A 17,857-nucleotide genomic window follows, 5' to 3' on the forward strand; every position below is an offset into this window, starting at 1 on the left:
GTTGAGAAAAAATACGACATGGAAAAAAACCTTTCATATCCAGCCTAGGTCTAATTTTGTCTTTAGGCTGTTCCTTTTTTAGAACTCACGAGTCAATGTCAGAGATACTACTGCATTAGAGCAGGTTTCACAACCTCGGTCCTGGGGCCTCCCCTGGGTGTACGTTTTGGTTTTTGCCCTAGCACTACACAGCTGATTCCAATAATCAAAGCGTGTTGATGAGTTGATTATTTGAATCAGCTGTTTAGTGCTAGGGCAAAAAACGAAATGTGTACCCAGGGGGATGTGGGGGGGGGGGGGGGGTGCAGTGTAATGCTTTGTGATCTGAATCAGAGATTTGCCATACAGGGTCAGATTTCTCAGGGATAAGATTTAAAGTGGCATGCCAGACAGGGATTGAAGACAACACACTATCAAGCTGTTATTTTACATACCATTTTAAAATCATATAAGTTGCATTCAGCCGAGCTGTCTAAATACCCTTCGACGTCATTTCCTCTTTTCGTTGTCGAGTATTCAATATATTCAAGTGTACAGTATCTATCTGGAAACACTTTAATAATGGAAAAAATGAATGATATTAGTAAACATTCCCTCTCGAAAATAATCAATTTACCCATTAGAGCAGGGGTATTCAGCTCTTACTCTACAAGGTCCAGAGTCTGCTGGTTTTCTGATCTACCTGATAATAAATTGCACCCACCTGTAGTCCCAGGTCTAAATCAGACCCTAAGTAGAGGGGAACAATGAAAAAACACAGTGGAACTGACTTTGAGGTCCAGAGTTGATTTTGAGGGTTTTAGAGCAGCAAAATAAATATGATTAAATATTTTTTGTAGACATGAAAATCAAAACCTCCTTTTCATTTTTCCCCTGGTAAGTGAATTAAAAAGCCTTTCCCTTGATGTTGTGTTTTTTTGTTGTACATTTAAGAATTTCATCTGAGCCATGTTAAAATGGATAGGCTGTCACTCTAAGGCTCGAAAAGGAACATCAAAGAAGCCATTGACATATTTAATTTGTGTCATTGTGTTTTGAAGCACTGCTGTTTTTCTTTTATCTGAGAATACTGTTTGACCCTCTTGACTTCTTGCCTTTTTAAATTCAGGCAAACTACGCCCTAGCCTTACTCCGTATCTGATGTCTGTGTAGAAAACACCATCACAGTGACAGATATGCCTCGATTTGTTCTGTCTTAAAAATACATGCCTAACTCTCTTAAGCTGGGAGGTATATCTACTGTACTTTGACATGCCTCAGGTCTTTCAATTTAATTTGAAATGTCTGGAAAACGTGACTGGCGTAACTGGCTCAGGTGGGTGACATGCATGGAATATAGAGTTACATTACATCATTACATTTAAGTCATTTAGCAGACGCTCTTATCCAGAGCGACTTACAAATTGGTGCATTCACCTTATGACATCCAGTGGAACAGCCACTTTACAATAGTGCATCTAAATCTTTTAAGGGGGGGGGGGGGATCAGAAGGATTGCTTTATCCTATCCTAGGTATTCCTTAAAGAGGTGGGGTTTCAGGTGTCTCCGGAAGGTGGTGATTGACTCCGCTGTCCTGGCGTCGTGAGGGAGTTTGTTCCACCATTGGGGTGCCAGAGCAGCGAACAGTTTTGACTGGGCTGAGCGGGAACTGTACTTCCTCAGTGGTAGGGAGGCGAGCAGGCCAGAGGTGGATGAACGCAGTGCCCTTGTTTGGGTGTAGGGCCTGATCAGAGCCTGAAGGTACTGAGGTGCCGTTCCCCTCACAGCTCCGTAGGCAAGCACCATGGTCTTGTAGCGGATGCGAGCTTCAACTGGAAGCCAGTGGAGAGAGCGGAGGAGCGGGGTGACGTGAGAGAACTTGGGAAGGTTGAACACCAGACGGGCTGCGGCGTTCTGGATGAGTTGTAGGGGTTTAATGGCATAGGCAGGGAGCCCAGCCAACAGCGAGTTGCAGTAATCCAGACGGGAGATGACAAGTGCCTGGATTAGGACCTGCGCCTCTTCCTGTGTGAGGCAGGGTCGTACTCTGCGGATGTTGTAGAGCATGAACCTACAGGAACGGGCCACCGCCTTGATGTTAGTTGAGAACGACAGGGTGTTGTCCAGGATCACGCCAAGGTTCTTAGCGCTCTGGGAGGAGGACACAATGGAGTTGTCAACCGTGATGGCGAGATCATGGAACGGGCAGTCCTTCCCCGGGAGGAAGAGCAGCTCCGTCTTGCCGAGGTTCAGCTTGAGGTGGTGATCCGTCATCCACACTGATATGTCTGCCAGACATGCAGAGATGCGATTCGCCACCTGGTCATCAGAAGGGGGAAAGGAGAAGATTAATTGTGTCGTCTGCATAGCAATGATAGGAGAGACCATGTGAGGTTATGACAGAGCCAAGTGACTTGGTGTATAGCGAGAATAGGAGAGGGCCTAAAACAGAGCCCTGGGGGACACCAGTGGTGAGAGCGCGTGGTGAGGAGACAGATTCTCGCCACGCCACCTGGTAGGAGCGACCTGTCAGGTAGGACGCAATCCAAGCGTGGGCCGCGCCGGAGATGCCCAACTCGGAGAGGGTGGAGAGGAGGATCTGATGGTTCACAGTATCGAAGGCAGCCGATAGGTCTAGAAGGATGAGAGCAGAGGAGAGAGAGTTAGCTTTAGCAGTGCGGAGCGCCTCCGTGATACAGAGAAGAGCAGTCTCAGTTGAATGACTAGTCTTGAAACCTGACTGATTTGGATCAAGAAGGTCATTCTGAGAGAGATAGCAGGAGAGCTGGCCAAGGACGGCACGTTCAAGAGTTTTGGAGAGAAAAGAAAGAAGGGATACTGGTCTGTAGTTTGTGACATCGGAGGGATCGAGTGTAGGTTTTTTCAGAAGGGGTGCAACTCTCGCTCTCTTGAAGACGGAAGGGACGTAGCCAGCGGTCAAGGATGAGTTGATGAGCGAGGTGAGGTAAGGGAGAAGGTCTCCGGAAATGGTCTGGAGAAGAGAGGAGGGGATAGGGTCAAGCGGGCAGGTTGTTGGGCGGCCGGCCGTCACAAGACGCAAGATTTCATCTGGAGAGAGAGGGGAGAAAGAGGTCAGAGCACAGGGTAGGGCAGTGTGAGCAGAACCAGCGGTGTCGTTTGACTTAGCAAACGAGGATCAGATGTCGTCGACCTTCTTTTCAAAATGGTTGACGAAGTCATCTGCAGAGAGGGAGGAGGGGGGGAGGGGGAGGAGGATTCAGGAGGGAGGAGAAGGTGGCAAAGAGCTTCCTAGGGTTAGAGGCAGATGCTTGGAATTTAGAGTGGTAGAAAGTGGCTTTAGCAGCAGAGACAGAAGAGGAAAATGTAGAGAGGAGGGAGTGAAAGGATGCCAGGTCCGCAGGGAGGCGAGTTTTCCTCCATTTCCGCTCGGCTGCCCGGAGCCCTGTTCTGTGAGCTCGCAATGAGTCGTCGAGCCACGGAGCGGGAGGGGAGGACCGAGCCGGCCTGGAGGATAGGGGACATAGAGAGTCAAAGGATGCAGAGAGGGAGGAGAGGAGGGTTGAGGAGGCAGAATCAGGAGATAGGTTGGAGAAGGTTTGAGCAGAGGGAAGAGATGATAGGATGGAAGAGGAGAGAGTAGCGGGGGAGAGAGAGCGAAGGTTGGGACGGCGCGATACCATCCGAGTAGGGGCAGTGTGGGAAGTGTTGGATGAGAGCGAGAGGGAAAAGGATACAAGGTAGTGGTCGGAGACTTGGAGGGGAGTTGCAATGAGGTTAGTGGAAGAACAGCATCTAGTAAAGATGAGGTCAAGCGTATTGCCTGCCTTGTGAGTAGGGGGGAAGGTGAGAGGGTGAGGTCAAAAGAGGAGAGGAGTGGAAAGAAGGAGGCAGAGAGGAATGAGTCAAAGGTAGACGTGGGGAGGTTAAAGTCACCCAGAACTGTGAGAGGTGAGCCGTCCTCAGGAAAGGAGCTTATCAAGGCATCAAGCTCATTGATGAACTCTCCGAGGGAACCTGGAGGGCGATAAATGATAAGGATGTTAAGCTTGAAAGGGCTGGTAACTGTGACAGCATGGAATTCAAAGGAGGCGATAGACAGATGGGTAAGGGGAGAAAGAGAGAATGACCACTTGGGAGAGATGAGGATCCCGGTGCCACCACCCCGCTGACCAGAAGCTCTCGGGGTGTGCGAGAACATGTGGGCAGACGAAGAGAGAGCAGTAGGAGTAGCAGTGTTATCTGTGGTGATCCATGTTTCCGTCAGTGCCAAGAAGTCGAGGGACTGGAGGGAAGCATAGGCTGAGATGAACTCTGCCTTGTTGGCCGCAGATCGGCAGTTCCAGAGGCTACCGGAGACCTGGAACTCCACGTGGGTCGTGCGGGCTGGGACCACCAGGTTAGGGTGGCCGCGGCCACGCGGTGTGAAGCGTTTGTATGGTCTGTGCAGAGAGGAGAGGACAGGGATAGACAGACACATAGTTGACAGGCTACAGAAGAGGCTACGCTAATGCAAAGGAGATTGGAATGACAAGTGGACTACACGTCTCGAATGTTCAGAAAGTTAAGCTTACGTTGCAAAAATCTTATTGACTAAAATGATTAAAATGATACAGTACTGCTGAAGTAGGCTGGCTAGCAGTGGCTGCATTGTTGACTTTGTTTGAAAGTGTAGCTGGCTAGGTAACCTTGATAGCTGGCTAGGTAACCTCGGTAACTGGCCAGATAATTAGTCTAACTACACAATTGTCCTACATACAAGGACAGCAAAGACAACTATGTAGCTAGCTAACACTAGCTAGCTAACACTACACTAATCAAATCGTTCCGTTGTAATGTAATAGTTTCTACAGTGCTGCTATTCGGTAGAAGTTGGCTAGCTAGCAGTGTTAGCAGTGTTAGCAGTGTTGACTAGCAGTATTGACTAGGTAGGGGAACGGCAGCGCGGCGGACGAAAAATAGCTGGCTAGCTAACCGAAAATTACTCTAGACTCCACAGTTATCTTAGATACAAGGACAGCAAAGACAACTGTGTAGCTAGCTAACACTACACTAATCAAGTCGTTCCGTTGTTCCGTTGAATGTAATAGATTCTACAGTGCTGCTATTCGGTGGCTAGCTGGCTAGCTAGCAGTGTTGATTACGTTACGTTACGTTAAAAGGACGAAAATAGCTGGCTAGCTAACCTAGAAAATCGCTCTAAACTACACCATTATCTTTGATCCAAAGACGGCTATGTAGCTAGCTAAGATCAAACAAATCAAACCGTTGTACTGTAATGAAATTGTTGTTTCATATGTATAGCCCTGGAAACCCATCTAAATCTAGGAGAACATACAGTATATTAATATATCAAAAACATAGGAATTATACCTTTTGATTAGATTTGATTGTGTTTTTGATTCGTTTTTATCACCAGCAGTAAAAAGTTGGTATGGAATTCTACAACCTGCTCAACCTGTACAACCAGCTGGATTCTCTTCAACCGTTGGGAAACCTCCTTCAATACTATAAACAACATACTGTACACTGAGTGTACAAAACATTAGGAACACCTTCCTAATATTGAGTTTCACCCCTTTTGCCATCAGAATAGCCTTAATTCATCAGGGCATGAACTACAAGGTGTCAAAAGCATTCCACAGGGATGCTGGTCCATGTTGACTCCAATGCCTTGTGTCACGTTGTTGACTCCAATGCCTTGTGTCACGTTGGCTGGATGTCCTTTAGGTGGTGGACCATTCTTGATACACACGGGAAACTGTTGAGGGTGAAAAACCCGGCAGCATTGCAGTTCTTTACACACTCAAACCATTGTACTTGGCACCATACCCTGTTCAAAGGCACTTAAATCTTTTGTCTTGCCCATTCACCCTCTGAATGGCACACATACACAATCCATGTCTCAATTGCCTCAAGGCTTAATTTTTATTTGTTTTACCTGTCTCCTCCCCTTCATCTACACTAATTTAAGTGGATTTAACAGATTACATCAATAAGGAATCTTAGCTTTCACCTGGATTCACCTGGTCAGTATATGCCATGGAAAGATGTTTTGTACACTCAGTGTATACTGTACACAGAAACCTCAGTTTCTCCTTATCCAAGTCCAAAGTAAGAGTTGAAACTGACTCTAGAGTGCCATAGTTATGGAAAGAGAAACAAATATATGAATAAAGTGGCTTCATCATGCGTTATGTACAGATGGTTAGTCAGAAACCTGTACTCCTCTCAACCTGCTCCCCAGACCTAAATTCTTGACTGAAAGAGTGTTCTTCACAAAGAAAGGATGATATTAACACAGAGAAAATTAAGTATCTGTATAAATCCTCTTCGTCTTAGAAGTGTAGAACTGGGGGTGTTTGAGCTACCTTATAAGACTTTGCCTGCAGACAGGCACTATTGGTGTGAAAGTATCTGAGTATTCTCGGAATACCACCAATTTCTTTGGATTTACTTTGTCAACTCTGGAGTGTCTGAGTACAGAAGAGGATGAATCTTTAGGGAGTCAGAGGTAAAATCCAGTTCTCTAAGTACCCTAAAAATACACTCAAAATGTATTTAGTACATCTCTCATCTGTGAAACAAGGCATTTGTTGTCCAGTTCAGCACTGCCTCTGCCATTGGATCAATGCACATGTCCAGTTAGTTTTGTTGAACAGGGTCAAATGAACAGACTCAATGTATTTGGTTGGGTAATGTCATTGATTGTTTTGCCTTGTCTCATGGGACTCACGCTGTCTGTTTGTTCCAAGTGATTTAACTGAAGGTGTACGCTGCATCCAATTCAACTGTATAGATTCTTCATGGTTAAATATCCATCCAGTGCAAATTAAAAACATTGATTATGAGCAGAGGTCTTACTGTTGATTAGGAAATACCATTGAACTCAGAACAATGAGATTTGACTCACGCTTAACTGATAGTGTGATACCTCATTATGCACACATGTTAGCTTTATTCATTATCAGGTGTTGTCCTTTGTCTTGTGTCTCAGTAAATCCTCATGTGTTGAAAGGTAATAAACCAGATTGCATGGCCAGATCTGATCGTCTTTATTCATCCCCACTGCCACCCCGTCCACTAACTCAGCACACCCTGCTCCTCCAATCAATCATCAAGCCAATATTTAGCTAAAAAAGGTCAGTGAATATGCCGCAATGTTAATTGTATACACCATGATTTTGTATATCTCATTATACAAAAGAGAGACAATCATACAGGATCAAAATGTTGAAAAGAAAATAGTGTGAGGCATTGGAAAGGACTGTTTCATTTGAAATGATCTGATTCTCTTTCATGAAATGGACATAACATAATACACAACATGAAGAGGATTAAAAAGAAGTTTGAAGTGGTCTTCAAGAAGGAGATTAAAAAAAGTATACTGAAATGTAGAAAATGGGGATATTAAAAATTTAAAAAATCTGTTCAAAGTTGAATACAATAAGAGGTTTTAAAAGATATGCAAATATATTAACTGGAGGACAGAGGCTTTCCAAATCCCCTTTCATAAATTACATTTTTATTTCTAAAGTGTCTAGAGTGGCAGAAAAAAGATTAAACCGGTAAACTTTGAACCGAGGGGCAAAGTAACACTCTTGTCTCGACTCACAGGAGAGAGCTAAGTGAAAGACTGTTGTGTCACTACTATGGACTTAATAACTGCTACTGTAAGTTAAAGATTGAAAGTGTTACTGATTGTTGTGTAACTATTATTGACTTAATCCTTCACATGAATGATTCTGTAACTATTATCGATTTATTATCTACTAGGCCTACTACAAGTGAATGATTGAAAGTGTTATTAATATTTCTGTTACTATTATCGACTTAATCTTACACATGAAGGATTGTGTAACTATTATTGACTTGCTCCTATACGTTGCTATGTAATGATTATCAACAAAATAAATTAAGGATTATTTAAGCAATAAGGCCCTTGAACCCAGGGATTATTGTGTGATAACTCCCAACTAAGGACTTAGGCCCGAGGTGAAGCCGTTTCTAATCATTTTACTCATTTGACTATGCTATGCTAAACAAATCATTGGCATGTAGCTATCTAGCAGAGATTCAATGATGATGAGAGATAAGAAATTAATAATTATTTAATCAATATCCAATTTTTGCATTCTGAAGTTGCTATGCAGACGGGCTGGACCTTAGTTATTTTTTCATGTTTTGACCCAGTCGTTAATGGTAATCATTCTATTCATTCAACGTTGCTATGCTAAACAAATCATTGGCATGTAGCTAGCTAGCAGAGATTCAATGATGAGGAGAGACAATAACTTCAACAAATAATGATTTAATAAATATCCAACAGGCCTACATCCAGAGAGCTCGCATTTGTAAAATGATATGTTGTTGCACAGGTTGTAGAGGCAGACAGGTATGTTTATACAACCCCCAACTATTTCAAACCAAATAGTAGCATGGTGTAACGTGTGAGCTGAGCTTTCGTTCAGTCATTAAATGTATTAAATGTATTCACTCCCTGAAGCAAGTTCAGGGAGTGAATACATTTAATGACTGAACGAAACATAATACAATACAATACAACACAACATAACACAACACAATACAACACAATACAATACAAGAAACACGAACAACGCACAGACATGAAACAGAAACAATAACGCCTGGGGAAGGAACCAAAGGGAGTGACATATATAGGGCAGGTAATCTAGGACGTAATGGAGTCCAGGTGAGTGTCATTATGCGCTGATGCGCGTAACGGGGGTGACAGGTGTGTGCCATAACGAGCAGCCTGGTGACCTAGAGGCCGGAGAGAGAGCACACGTGACAGGACCCCCTCCCCGATGCGCGGCTCCAGCCGCATGACGCAGACCAAAATGAAGATCCTGGGGATCAAGAGCGGACCGGTCACCTCTGCTGAGGCACAGGAACCTGTCATCCGGCGCGGGCGCGGGCGCGGGCCGGAGAGAGAGCATACCTGACACATGGAAAAAATAATGTGTAGATGCTTTTTCCCCGAAGGAGATTAAGTTTATGAATTTCCTGCCTGGGCTGTGGGGCAGTGGAATTATGACATTAATACGTTATGGTATTTTGTAGGAGTTGTCCCACAACTCCTGCATATCAACCAATCATCATCCAGGATCCAAACAACCTGTTTTATAATGTTCTTTAACTATCATTGACTTAATTCTACACATGAATGACTGTGTAACTATTATTGAGTTGACTACACTGAACAAATGTATAAACGCAACATTCAAGAATTTCAAAGATTTTACTGAGTTACAGTTCATCCAAGGAAATCAGTCAGTTCAATTAAATTCATTAGGCTCTATGGATTTCACATGGCTCGGAATACAGCTATGCATCTGTTGGTCACGTATAATGTTTTCTGATGTCAACATTGTGAACAGAGCGCCCCATGGTGGAGGTGGGGTTATGGTATGGGCAGGCATAAGCTACGGACGACGAACACAATTGCATTTTATCGAATGCACAGAGATACCATGACGAGATCCTGAGGCACATTGTCGTGTTATTCAACCGCCTCCATCACCTCATGTTTCAGCATGATAATGCACGGCCCCATTTCGCAAGGATCTGTACACAATTCCTGAAAGCTGAAAATGGCTCAGTTCTTCCATGGCCTGCATACTCACCAAACATGTCACCCATTGAGGATGTTTGGGATGCTCTGGATCGACACGTATGACAGCAATATCCAGAAACTTTGCACAGCCATTGAATAGGAGTGGGACAACATTCCACAGGCCACAATCAACAGCTTGATCAACTCTATTAGAACGAGATGTGTGAGGCATGCAGCGTGCCAAATATTTTTTGAACCTTTTCTTTAAAGGTATCTGTGGCCTAATCAATTTTTTTTGTTTAGTTTATTAATTTGATCATATAAAAAAACAAGCACACATAAAACTTGAAAAATCCATACATGCACATGAATACAATAATTGAGGATAACACACAGTAAAGTTTGGGACTTATTTCCATTATGGTCCTCTTAATTTATTTCAATTGACTGATTTCTTTATATGAACTGTAACTCAGTAAAGTCTTTGAAATTGTTACATGTTGCGTTTATATATTTGTTCAGTGTATTATCGACTTACTTCATAACTGTTACTACAAATGAATGATTGTTGTTTTACTATTATCTACTTATCTTAAGTACAGCACATTAATATGTATTGTGTAATATTGAACTCAACACAGATGGCAAGAATAAATTCATACATTTGATATTTGGCCAATAGGAGCAACCAGCTATGAGTACACATCTTGATTTGAACACTCTTTTGTTACTGAGAATTTTCCTGCACCACAGGAAATGCAGATGAGCTTTGCGATTTACATAAATTCACTGAAAATCCACACTAACACACAGTTATATTAACAGTATTGCACTTTTCATGTAGACTACTTTTAGCCAGCTGATAGCCTAACCACTGATCAAGCAATATTATGGAGTAAACGTTCAAATTCTGTTGCTGAAGGATTATTTTGCTGTGACAGTATAGTTCAAATTAAGATCCTACATCTGTATATTTCTGTTCACTATATTGAATGTACCTGTACTTGAATTATAGCCCATAAGTAATGTGACCATACTTTTACAATCCTCTCACTCCTCTTTTCGCAGGGAGTGCTTACAGAGAATGCATGGATAATGGAACGTGGGCTCTGAAGAGCAACTACTCCAGTTGTGAACCCATTTTGGAGGAGAAGGTTGGTATAACTATTGGTTACACAGATCAAACCCTGTGCCTTCTCCTTTATTATGCTTATTGCAAGTAACCTGTTAGAGACAACGTTAACAACCAAAACCACACACACTACATAACCAAAAGTATGTGAACACCTGCTCATCGAACATCTCAATAATGCGTTAATATAGAGTTGGTCACGCCTTTGCTGCTATGACAGCCTCCACTCTTCTGAGAAGGCTTTCCACTAGATGTTGGAACATTGCTGCGGGGACTTGCTTCCATTCAGCCACAAGAGCATTGTGAGGTCGAGCACTGATGTTGGGCACTTAGGCCTGGCTCGCCGTCGGCTATCCAATTCATCCCAAAGGTGTTCCATGGGGTTGAGGTCATGGCTCTGTGCTGGCCAGTCAAGTTCTTCCACACCGATCTCAACAAATAATTTCTGTAAAGTCCTCGCTTTGTGCACGGGGGCATTGTCATACTGAAACAGGAAAGGACCTTCCCAAACTTTTACCACAAAGTTGGAAGCACAGAATTGTCTAGAATGTCATTGTATGTGGTGTTAATATTTCTCTTCACTGGAACTAAGGGGCCTAGCCCGAACCATGAAAAACAGCCCCAGACCATTATTCTTCCTCCACCAAACTTTAAAGTTGGTACTATGCATTAGGGCAGGTAGCGTTCTCCTGGCATCCGCCAAACTCAGATTCATCCGTCAGACTGCCAGATGGTGATGCGTGATTCATCACTCCAGAGAACGCGTTTTCACTGCTCCGGAGTCCAATGTTGGCGAGCTTTACGCCACTCCAGCTGATGCTTGGCATTGAGCATGGTGATCTCAGGCTTGTGTATGGCTGTTTAGCCATGGAAACTAATTTCATGAAGCTCCTGACTAACAGTTCTTGTGCTGACGTTTCTTACAGAAGCAGCTCTAGCAGGGCAGAAATTTGATGAACTGACTTGTTGGAAAGGTGCCATCCTATGACGGTGCCACATTTAAAGTCACTGAGCTCTCCAGTAAAGCCATTCTACTGCCAATGTTTGTATATGGACAATGCATGGCTGTGTGCTTGATTTTACATACCTGTCAACAACGGGTGTGGCTGAAATAACCAAATCCACTCATTTGAAGGGGTGTCCACATACTTTTGTGTATATAGTGTAATCAGATCAACCTGTTAGACACGATGATGTGAAATATGTCCTAGATAACAACAATTAAAATTATATCTTTGGAATGATTGTGTAACATGATTAGCGGATTATTTTCATTTATACTTTAGGACATTAAAAATTATGATATTTATGTTTGCTGCTTTACTGATTTTTTTTTTTTTTTTTTTTTATTTCACCTTTATTTAACCAGGTAGGCTAGTTGAGAACAAGTTCTCATTTGCAACTGCGACCTGGCCAAGAAAGCATAGCAGTGTGAACAGACAACAACACAGAGTTACACATGGAGTAAACAATAAACAAGTCAATAACATGGTAGAAAAAAAGAGAATCTATATACAATGTGTGCAAAAGGCATGAGGAGGTAGGCAATAAATCGAATAATTACAATTTAGCAGATTAACACTGGAGTGATAAATCATCAGATGATCATGTGCAAGTAGAGATACTGGTGTGCAAAAGAGCAGAAAAGTAAATAAACAAAAGCAGTATGGGGGGTGAGGTAGGTAAATTGGGTGGGCTATATACCGATGGACTATGTACAGCTGCAGCAATCGGTTAGCTGCTCGGATAGCATATGTTTAAAGTTGTTGAGGGAGATAAAAGTCTCCAACTTCAGAGATTTTTGCAATTCGTTCCAGTCGCAGGCAGCAGAGAACTGGAAGGAAAGGCGTCCAAATGAGGTTTTGGCTTTAGGGATGATCAGTGAGATACACCTGCTGGAGCGCGTGCTACGGGTGGGTGTAGCCATCGTGAGCAGTGAACTGAGATAAGGCGGCACTTTACCTAGCATAGCCTTGTAGATGACCTGGAGCCAGTGGGTCTGACGACGAACATGTAGCGAGGGCCAGCCGACTAGGGCATACAGGTCGCAGTGGTGGGTCGTATAAAGTGCTTTAGTAACAAAACGGATGGCACTGTGATAAACTGCATCCAGTTTGCTGAGTAGAGTATTGGAAGCTATTTTGTAGATGACATCGCCGAAGTCGAGGATCGGTAGGATAGTCAGTTTTACTAGGGTAAGTTTGGCGGCGTGAGTGAAGGAGGCTTTGTTGCGAAATAGAAAGCCGACTCTAGATTTGATTTTGGATTGGAGATGTTTGATATGAGTCTGGAAGGAGAGTTTGCAGTCTAGCCAGACACCTAGGTACTTGTAGATGTCCACATATTCTAGGTCGGAACCGTCCAGGGTGGTGATGCTAGTCGGGCGTGCGGGTGCAGGCAGCGAACGGTTGAAAAGCATGCATTTGGTTTTACTAGCGTTTAAGAGCAGTTGGAGGCCACGGAAGGAGTGTTGTATGGCATTGAAGCTCGTTTGGAGGTTAGATAGCACAGTGTCCAAGGAAGGGCCAGAAGTATACAGAATGGTGTCGTCTGCGTAGAGGTGGATCAGGGAATCGCCCGCAGCAAGAGCAACATCATTGATATATACAGAGAAAAGAGTCGGCCCGAGAATTGAACCCTGTGGTACCCCCATAGAGACTGCCAGAGGACCGGACAACATGCCCTCCGATTTGACACACTGAACTCTGTCTGCAAAGTAGTTGGTGAACCAGGCAAGGCAGTCATTAGAAAAACCGAGGCTACTGAGTCTGCCGATAAGAATATGGTGATTGACAGAGTCGAAAGCCTTGGCCAGGTCGATGAAGACGGCTGCACAGTACTGTCTTTTATCGATGGCGGTTATGATATCGTTTAGTACCTTGAGCGTGGCTGAGGTGCACCCGTGACCGGCTCGGAAACCGGATTGCACAGCGGAGAAGGTACGGTGGGATTCGAGATGGTCAGTGATCTGTTTGTTGACTTGTCTTTCGAAGACCTTAGATAGGCAGGGCAGGATGGATATAGGTCTGTAACAGTTTGGGTCCAGGGTGTCTCCCCCTTTGAAGAGGGGGATGACCGCGGCAGCTTTCCAATCCTTGGGGATCTCAGATGATACGAAGGAGAGGTTGAACAGGCTGGTAATAGGGGGTGCGACAATGGCGGCGGACAGTTTCAGGAATAGGGGGTCCAGATTGTCAAGCCCAGCTGATCTGTATGGGTCCAGGTTTTCCAGCTCTTTCAGAACATCTGCTATCTGGATTTGGGTAAAGGAGAAGCTGAGGAGGCTTGGGCGAGTAGCAGCGGGGGGGGGGGGGGGCTGTTGGCCAAGGTTGGAGTCGCCAGGAGGAAGGCATGGCCAGCCATTGAGAAATGCTTGTTGAAGTTTTCGATTATCACGGATTTATCGGTGGTGACCGTGTTACCTAACCTCAGTGCATTGGGCAGCTGGGAGGAGGTGCTCTTGTTCTCCATGGACTTTACAGTATCCCAGAACTTTTTGGAGTTAGCGCTACAGGATGCAAATTTCTGCTTGAAAAAGCTGGCCTTTGCTTTCCTGACTGACTGCGTGTATTGGTTCCTGACTTCCCTGAACAGTTGCATTTCGCGGGGGCTCTTCGATGCTATTGCAGTTCGCCACAGGATGTTTTTGTGCTGGTCGAGGGCAGTCAGGTCTGGAGTGAACCAATGGCTATATCTGTTCTTAGTTCTGCATTTTTTGAACGGAGCATGCTTGTCTAATATGGTGAGGAAGTAACTTTTAAAGAATGACCAGGCATCCTCAACTGACGGGATGAGGTCAATATCCTTCCAGGGTACCCGGGCCAGGTCGATTAGAAAGGCCTGCTCGCAGAAGTGTTTTAGGGAGCGTTTGACAGTGATGAGGGGTGGTCGTTTGACCGCGGACCCGTAGCGGATACAGGCAATGAGGCAGTGATCGCTGAGATCTTGATTGAAGACAGCAGAGGTGTATTTGGAGGGCAAGTTGGTCAGGATAATGTCTATTAGGGTGCTGTCACGTTCCTGACCTGTTTTCTGTTGTTTTGTATGTGTGTGATGGTCAGGGCGTGAGTTTTGGGTGGGCAGTCTATGTTTTCCGTTTCTATGTTGGTTTTGGGTTGCCTGGTATGGCTCTTAATTAGAGGCAGGTGTTTTGCGTTTTCCTCTAATTGAGAGTCATATTAAGGTAGGAGGTTCTCACTGTTTGTTTGTGGGTGATTGTCACTGTGTCTGTGTTTGTTGCACCACACGGTACTGTCTCATCTCGGTCGTTCCTGTGTATGTGTTCCTCGTTTCATGTAAGTTCATAGTTTAGGTCTGTCTAGTTCGTTTTGGTTGTTTTGTAAAATTATTCAAGTGTTCTTCGTGTGTTTAGTTTCGTCTTGTTAAATAAAGTTCATTATGTATTCACAACCCGCTGCGCCTTGGTCAACTCACTCAACGAAAGAGAGCCGTTACAGGTGCCCATGTTTACGGATTTAGGGTTGTACCTGGTGGGTTCCTTGATGATTTGTGTGAGATTGAGGGCATCTAGCTTAGATTGTAGGACTGCCGGGGTGTTAAGCATATCCCAGTTTAGGTCACCTAACAGAACAAACTCTGAAGCTAGATGGGGAGCGATCACAAATACGGAAAGATTTTCACATATAGTGCAGAATTAGTTGTGGCATAATTACCTTACTTGTCTGATTAGGGCATATTTATGGCACATCTACGATACAATAACAGTTTATTTATTCTTACTAATCCAGTCAGCTAAAGTATGTAATTTATCATCAGAATGTTTCACATTTCCATTTGTATGTATTATCGATATCTTTTGAAGGTGAATTGTGCATTGCAAATGTATGTCTCTGTCAATGTGTATATAACCCCTTTATTTTTTATTTAACATTTTGTGTCTATCGAGATTTTGAAGTAGATCTTGTGATATTCTCCCCACAGAGGAAATATCCAATGCACTATAAGATTGCTCTGATCATCAACTACCTAGGCCACTGTATTTCTGTGGGAGCTCTTGTCATAGCCTTCATTCTCTTCTTATGCTTAAGGCAAGTACAGAAATAGTACCCTTCTAAATGTATCTGCAGTACATGTGACCTCTTACAAAATAATGAGTGAAATTTATGTGAACTGCAGGACTGGCCTCCTATTAGGCTAACTCGCTTAATGTCTTTTAAGTGTCTATGTAAAGTGTACACTGTGTTATGATGCTTGTTAATATAACACTTTAAAAAATATATATGTATCTTTGATCAAGTAAATTGCACCCAAGAATAAAATGTGGTCAAATGTATACTTGTGGCCTACTATAGGAATATGTTTTTGACTGGAATATTGTAACTTTAGGTATGTCGACTAAAACATTGTTTTCTTTATTTGCGTCTCTAGGAGCATAAGATGCCTTCGAAACATAATCCACTGGAACTTGATAACAACCTTCATTTTGAGGAATGTTATGTGGTTCTTACTTCAGTTGATTGATCACAATATACATGAGAGCAATGAGGTAACTGTTGTTACATATGATCATTTACAATTCACATGACTGTTAGGCTTTTTATTGCACTAATAACTAACTATGTTTGTTTTCCTATCTTTCTACAGCCTTGGTGTCGTCTTATAACGACTATATATAACTATTTTGTGGTGACCAATTTTTTCTGGATGTTTGTTGAAGGATGCTACCTTCACACAGCCATTGTGATGACTTATTCTACGGACAAGCTAAAGAAATGGGTCTTCTTGTTCATTGGCTGGTGTAAGTGCATTCTAATTAATAATGTTCAGCATCAGCAAGTGTTTGAGTACCAATTTACTACGTCAGACTATGACAAGTGTTTGAGTACCAATTTACTACGTCAGACTATGACAAGTGTTTGAGTACCAATTTACTACGTCAGACTATGACAAGTGACTGGCTTCTATCATAAACTGCATAAGGCACAATTGACGCCGCCTAAATATGAAATGGCAGTTATGATGTTTACCCTCTTTTCAAAAATCATATTGTCACCTCCATGAGCCATTGTGACAGTCTGGTTAAAAACAACTGTTTCTAGAAATAGGAATATAATTTTACTGTAGCTGTAAGAGGTAAATCACCACATATTACATAGAACAGACCAGTGATTTTATGAATGCTACAGAATGCCTGAGTATACCTATGTAGACAATGTAGCTAAATATCGCTGATTAGCAAAACAAAACTCCATTCCATTTCCCTCAAAGCACCTTGAGAGATGAAACTAAAAGCATGTATTTTCAAGAAAAGACCATATGCTATCGGATTGTGGGGGAATCAGCGGTGGTTGTGCATCATTTCAGGCCTGTGATTGAGCGAGTACTTGACGGGACGGGCAGCAGATGCATCCAGTCATCACCACATAAATGACCCAGGCTCACCTAGAGCTGAAGTGTTAGTGAAAGCACATTGCAGTCAGGAGAGACTAGCACTTATGTTAGAAGCTGACTCACACCATGGAGAGGCACCTGAAATGACACGAGTAGGCTTGAGTCATTCGGCTGAGCTCAGCTCACTGCTGAGCCATCTTGTCGTTTTCTTTATGTAACATGTACAGTAGTGTAGGACTTTATGTGCACTGGACAAAAAAACATTGATCTGAATGGATATGTATATAGCTCACATTTAAGTGAATCATCCCAAATAGCTCTTTGTACGTATTGTAGGCTAGGGTAAAGGCCTGGGTATAGTAAATACATCCAGTATAGTTATTAGAAATCTCATCTTGGCCCCAAAATGTAATTAACTAAAGTTTGTTCACTCAATTCAGTTACGTGTAGTGGAGGTGTTGTGGAGTTGTTTCATTCCATTGGTTTCAGCAGTGGGATATGTTGGTGTCAGGAGTGGGATGATGGTCAGAATTAATTTTATACATTTACATTTAACAAAATGTTTAAATTGATCTAGCAGTCTGTCTGAACAGTTATGTCTTTTCTATGCACATTTATTCTGTAAGAAGTGAAAACCTTGCACAGTAGTGGATCATTTGTCTATATATGTTATAAGTTAAGATTGTAATCAGGTTTTATGTTGGTTTTATTGGGATGTCTTTGAGCAAACCCTTCAGTAATTCACTCAGTCTGCCACAGTTCCACTGATGATCAAGTGGTTTTCATGCGCAGGCCTCAGCGTTGAAGTGGAATCTTACAGTATTTGCAACATTGAATTA

The 17,857-nt window shown here is 43.1% G+C and overlaps 1 protein-coding gene across 1 annotated transcript in view; it reads left to right on the plus strand.

Annotated features, from left to right (window-relative positions):
* Window positions 1-17,857, plus strand: part of LOC129813693 (corticotropin-releasing factor receptor 2) — a 72,814-nt gene that overhangs the window by 35,698 nt on the left and 19,259 nt on the right. Inside the window, exons 3-6 of the mRNA XM_055866117.1 lie at window positions 10,604-10,689; window positions 15,609-15,715; window positions 16,056-16,173; window positions 16,272-16,425. Of these exons, the coding sequence (XP_055722092.1) occupies window positions 10,604-10,689; window positions 15,609-15,715; window positions 16,056-16,173; window positions 16,272-16,425 (465 nt within the window). The remainder of the gene's footprint in view (window positions 1-10,603; window positions 10,690-15,608; window positions 15,716-16,055; window positions 16,174-16,271; window positions 16,426-17,857) is intronic.

The sequence above is a fragment of the Salvelinus fontinalis genome, chromosome 17, assembly GCF_029448725.1.
Source record: "Salvelinus fontinalis isolate EN_2023a chromosome 17, ASM2944872v1, whole genome shotgun sequence".
NCBI lineage: Eukaryota > Metazoa > Chordata > Actinopteri > Salmoniformes > Salmonidae > Salvelinus > Salvelinus fontinalis.